The sequence below is a fragment of the Squalius cephalus genome (genome assembly GCF_949319135.1).
Source record: "Squalius cephalus genome assembly, chromosome: 24".
NCBI lineage: Eukaryota > Metazoa > Chordata > Actinopteri > Cypriniformes > Leuciscidae > Squalius > Squalius cephalus.
This window is the reverse complement of record NC_137145.1, coordinates 9,808,233-9,814,298: the sequence shown is the minus strand read 5'-3', so window position 1 is coordinate 9,814,298 and position 6,066 is coordinate 9,808,233. Positions and strand designations below refer to the sequence as shown.

General features: G+C 34.4%; 1 protein-coding gene across 1 annotated transcript; it reads left to right on the top strand.

The window, feature by feature from the left end:
* Window positions 1-4,449: 4,449 nt before the first annotated feature.
* Window positions 4,450-5,477, top strand: LOC307152589 (olfactory receptor 10A2-like; the record flags this gene model as incomplete). The annotated part of the gene is made up of 1 exon (XM_079861357.1): window positions 4,450-5,477. Exon 1 carries the CDS (start codon window positions 4,509-4,511, stop codon window positions 5,475-5,477), a length of 969 nt encoding a protein of 322 aa, XP_079717483.1. The 5' UTR covers window positions 4,450-4,508.
* Between the last annotated feature and the right edge of the window lie 589 nt (window positions 5,478-6,066).

The following is a 6,066-nucleotide window of genomic DNA, read 5'->3' as shown; positions in this document are numbered from 1 at the left end:
TTCAGGAGATTGTCTTGACCAGGACCACACCCCTAAATGCATTGAAGCAACTGCCATGAGATTGGTTTATTAGATAATTGCATTAATGAGAAATTGAACAGGTGTTCCTAATAATGATTAATAATTAATAATTAATATGCAGTTAAAATGTATTATGAAGAGATAAAGGACTCTATGTTTATTTTACTCTCCAATTTAAGACAGATGTCTACTGGGATGTTTGTTCATGAAGCAATAAGATTCTCAAATGAAACAGTGCCTTCAGATGTCTCATTTTAATTTGATTTAAACTACTCAAAAAATTACAACAACAGCTTGATATCTTTAAATGTAATTATTGAAAGAAAGAAAGAATGAAGGAAAGAAAGAAAGAAAGAAAGAAAGAAAGAAAGAAGGAAAGAAAGAAAGAAAGAAAGAAAGAAAGAAAGAAAGAAGGAAAGAAAGAAAGAAAGAAAGGAAAGAAGGAAAGAAGGAAAGAAGAAAGGAAAGAAAGAAAGAAGGAAAGAAAGAAAGAAATAAGGAAAGAAAGAAAGAAAGAAAGAAAGAAAGAAAGAAAGAAAGAAAGAAAGAAAGAAAGAAAGAAAGTTAAAGTTTCACGACTTATGTCCATGTAGAACTTCAATCAATCAAGCTGTTTAAGTTGTGTCTTTTTTTTCTCAGTCTTTCTCCGTCACTTTCACGTCTGGTATTTCCTGATGGATGGAAGATTGTCTTATATTTGATATATTTTAAAGTTAAATATGTATACCATTATATACAGGTACAATACCAACAGTAAAGCATGGTAATGTACTGTGTGGCAAGTCTGAAAATGACAGTCCACGGACAGTCATCACTACGGTGGCCGAGAGGTGCAAAACAAATCACAATTACAAAAACAAAATAACAATTCAGAAAACACAACGACAATTTAGAAAACAAAATAACAATTCAGAAAACACAACGACAATTTAGAAAACAAAATAACAATTCAGAAAACACAATAACAATTCAGAAAACACAATAACAATTCAGAAAACACAACGACATTTCAGAAAACACAACGACATTTCAGAAAACACGACGACAATTCAGAAAAAACGGAAAAGGTAGGTATATTTTGAGAATGACGTACTTATCACTGATTGGACGAGATACCTGTCAATCAAGAAATTTGTGATCAACTTTGTTTTGCTATGCAAAAATAGAACACATTAAACTTTTACTTTGAAGAAGGACATTCATGTGCCGTGATTGTGGACATGCTGGCGACATACCACATAATATTTACTATATTAATAGTGTGTCATGAGTTTAGTATGCCTGAGCACATGGTTAGCATGAGTGTTTCGCGATTAGCGCGATAGCCCGCTATTCATTATAACTGGTCATAATGAGTGTATGAGAGTACATGATGTTGTTTCAGTCATATTTAGTTTGTAAAAAGCATGAGATTAGAGTGTTACTACCAGCTGTCACACGTCATTTTGGGGCTAGCTAGAGCATGAGAACTGCACAGAGAGAGTGTTAAATAGCTTGTTGATCATATTTTTCCTTCTAGTGTAATGGAATGTTTAAAGTCACTTATGTGTACAACGGTCATTACTGTAAAAAAGTGATATACATGTTGAGATTGTATGTTTTGAGCTTTTGTTATGCATATTCTCTTATGCTTCATTTTGAGTAAATACACCAACAAAGAAGCCTTCACTGCAATGCTCTCTTTTATTTCATTTTTCGACATACCACTACATTAAAAGCTGCGTCGACCAGGACAGTTGTTCGGCTACCGGACAACGTGGTTAGTAGCCTACTTCTCTGCAGAAGTTGCGTGTTAAACGTGATGACATATGCGGCTGCTGCAAGAACTCAACCCACCAGGGACAGAACAAGGACACGTCGTAGATTCGTTAGGCGTACCTATCACTCCATGGGACCGAACTATCTTTGGCACGTTGATGGGTACGATTTGTTTCTACCGGTACTTCCAGACAGTATCGCTTGATTCCGGTTCTGGCTTGATTGACAGGTATCTCGTCCATTCAGCGATAAGTACGTCATTCTCAAAATATACCTACCTTTTCCGTTTTTTCTGAATTGTCGTCGTGTTTTCTGAAATGCCGTTGTGTTTTCTGAATTGTTATTGTGTTTTCTGAATTGTTATTTTGTTTTCTAAATTGTCGTTGTGTTTTCTGAATTGTTATTTTGTTTTCTAAATTGTCATTGTGTTTTCTGAATTGTTATTTTGTTTTTGTAATTGTGATTTGTTTTGCACCTCTCGGCCACCGTACATCACACCTGAATTTGAAGAGGAATTGCCAAGAAGAGTGTGAGAAACCCCTCAAATCCAGGCGTGCAAAGCTTATCACATAGACTGAAGGCTGTAATCTCTGCCAAAGGTGCTTCAACTATGCACTGAGTTGAGGGTCTGAATACTTACGCATTGTGAAATTTCTGGGGCTTTTTGTTTGTTTGTTTTTAATACATTGCAAAGCTATCTCAAATCAGGGTTTGCTTTGTCACTATTCCCATAATGACATGGAATAGTGTTGATTGAATAAAAAAAAAAAAAATGCGTGTATGTTCCGTTTTATTGTCATTAACTATGTTTCCATCACCCTGTTTTTATGCACGTTTTGAAGTATTGCATCAGAAACGAGTGACGGTAACACCAAATTTAGGAAAAAAGTATCACTTGAAGTGGTTTTTGACTTGTGCGAAAAAGAGTTAATGCGAATAATGGGAGAAGGAAACGAATTTGCTGAATAAATTCTGACGTAGCGAAAATTAAACACAAGACTGTGTTTTATTTACTGTTGGTTACTAGGTTACCGATACCACCATCAACAGCTCTAACAACTTGACTGAAACACACCTAATTCACATTTGTTTGTTTGTATTATTATTATTTTTATTTATTTTTTTGCAAACTTTGGAAAGATTCGCTTGACATTTGAATGGATAGAGTTTTGGTTTTCCCTGTCTGCTTGCCCGTTTGTTGTTTCTATAGTTTCCTTGGCTGTTAATTAGTTTCCACACACCTGTTTCTGTTCAGGTTGATTACTCTTTCTATTTAAGCAACGAGTTTCATTCTGTTGATTTGTCTGGTATCGTCAGTATTAACGTGGTTATGTTATATATTCTCCTGCAATCTCCTGAGTTTTCCTTGTTTATTTCATTAAAAGACTGTTTTTGTTCTCTATTTCTTTCATTGTGTGCTTTGTTACTGAAAGCAATATTACAAAATTATTTGAAAGAAGTATCTTATATGCTCACCAAATCTGCATTTATCTGATAAAAAAATACAATAAAATTAGTAATATTGTGAAATAATATTACAATTTAAAATAAATACAAAGTTCTGTCATGAAACTCTATGGCGCAGACCTTATCCCAAGTCCTTAACCCAATATGCTTGCAATCACATAAATGATGTTTCATTAAACAAAGTTCTGGAGGAGCACGTTCAAATAATCAATCCAATCAACTTGTCATCAACAATCATCATGTCAATCCTATCAGCAGGTAGCATATATATATTCACTCAGTCGACTCACCTATACATTCCTCAACAGTTTTTCAGCAAACCCCCTATTACCATGCCAAACTCTCTGAGAGTTTTCATGACAGAACTGTTTTCTATTTTAATATATTTTAAGATGTAATTTATTCCTGTGATGGCAAAAATTTATTTTTAGCATCATTACTCCTGTCTTTAGTGTCACGTGATCCTTTAGAAATCACTCTAACATGCTGATTTGGTGCTCAGTATTTTTGTTGAAACCACGATATAGTTTTTCTCAGGTTTCTTTAATGAACAGAAAGATAAAAAAAACAAACTTATTGAACAGGTTTATTTATTTGTTTATAATTTCATTGTATAAATATTTTTTTTACAGCTTTTCCCTTTAAATGTAAAGTTTTGTTATAATTTTCACAATTTTCTATAATGCCATCTTTCATTATCCCACATGAGAAATTTTCATTATTGTTGCAAAAAATTGTACACAAAAACAGACTAATTAGTGACACTTAAGCCAATTAGTTATACCATAATCTCACATTAGTGAAGCAAACACCACTAATGAATGTCTTTTCTCTCAAGGCTATTTAGATACCTGAGAATCTCTCTTGTTTAATGACACCTCTGGAGGAAAAATTGACAATATATTGCCCATAAAAGATTACCAAGTTAACATTCAGGATTCACAGTGATCCAGAACTGTGAAGCTGCGGCAAAAACTGCAGGGAAGACATTAGTGCGTTCTGCACTATCTACAAACCATCACAACATTGTTGTGGATATGTACATGTATGTATATGAATAAGACAATCCTTGTAACATGTTATGTTTATATTTTCATTCTTGTTGCTGAATTTGTAAAAAGCCTTCTGTCATCAAATAACATAGATGTTAGAGGTGAATTGTAAAGCACAAGCTGTTTATGACTGCTTCTCACAGGAATCTGCCTGGTTTCTCGTCCACTGAAAGCAAAGAACGCTACAGTCAAGTTAAAGGAAGGACGGCCATGCAGAATGCCAGCAATTCTCCCCCCAACAACTCCCTCATTCAGCCTGGAGGATTTTACATTGTTGCCTTGAGTTCAATGCCTTACAATTACATCTATGTAATTTTCCTCACTGTGCTCTATGTGATCACAGTTAAATGCAATGTCTTTCTGATCATCATCATTTTCTATGACCACCGACTGCATGTCCCAAAGTTCATGGCTGTTGGTAATCTGGCTTTAGTTGATCTTGTTCTCAGCACTTCTCTTGTGCCTGGCATGATAAAGACTTACCTTGTTTTAGACAATTTTGTGCCATTCAAACTGTGCCTTGTGCAAATGTTCACTTACTATACTTTTGTATTCCTCGAGTCGTTTTCCATATGTGTTCTCTCTTATGACAGATTCATTGCGATCTGCTTGCCTTTAAGACAGGAGACTATAAACACAAACACTAGAATGGCTTACATAATCGGTGCAGTTTGGTTCTTTGGTCTTACTACGGTACTCTACGGCACTTTATCCATCCTGCCCCTCTCATTTTGTGGCTCTCTTAAAGTCAACAGCTATTTTTGCGATTATACTCCTGTTTTAAGACTCGCTTGCAGCGATACAACGCACCAATGGAATTTTGCCACTGCTTTAACTATACTCTTCATGGTTGCACCTTTGACTTTTATTTTCTTGACCTACATTGGTATATTAATTGCTGTATTTAGAATGAAAAATAATCAGAGCCGTTATAAGGCGCTGGCCACGTGCACTGAACACCTCGTGTTAGTGGCCTTATTCTTCATTCCAATTTTAATTATCTTCAATATTGGATTTTCTGGAACTATTATAAACCCAAATGTAAGAACGGTGTGCTTGTCTTTGTCGTCCCTCATCACACCCTGTGTGAATCCCATCATTTACTCATTGAAAACTAAAGAGATTCGAAGCAGGATTTATTTGTTGTTAACCCGCAGACTGTCTGTTCATCCTTTGTAAAATGCACATTAATGTGGAACATAATTGTGATTTAATTGATATTATCCATGTTATTAATATTATTTTGGAGGAATTCTGTGATGCTTCTTTGTATTATTTTGTGGTTTAAAATGCATTGTTTTTTATTTAAATCTCCCAATTCTACATTTGCTCTGCATGTAACTTGTAAAAATGAATTTTCTTGATCAACTTGCACCATTTAAAAGCCAAAGAAAGCACATCTCCACGTTTTCTCTCATTGTGCTATACTGTACGTAGCCAGTTTTTGCTTTCGCTTAAATTTGCATTCAAAAATTAAGTTCATGGATGGACAGAAAGAATATAAGTGTGATAACAATGTTATATATTCACAAAATGTTTACACCTGTGAAAAAGCTGCCAATAATGTGAGTGCAATGTTGATCTGATTAAAACTGTGGCTTTTGATTGTCCATGTTATTCAATTCCTCTGAAGTTTTATTTTATATTTAGCCTATATTTATTTTTTAACATAAAGTCTTTCTTTTAACTGCTCTGTTTAAAAACTATTTTGACTTGATTTCGTGAACAAGCTTCAGTCCATTGCTATTTTCTAATATAACACTGACAT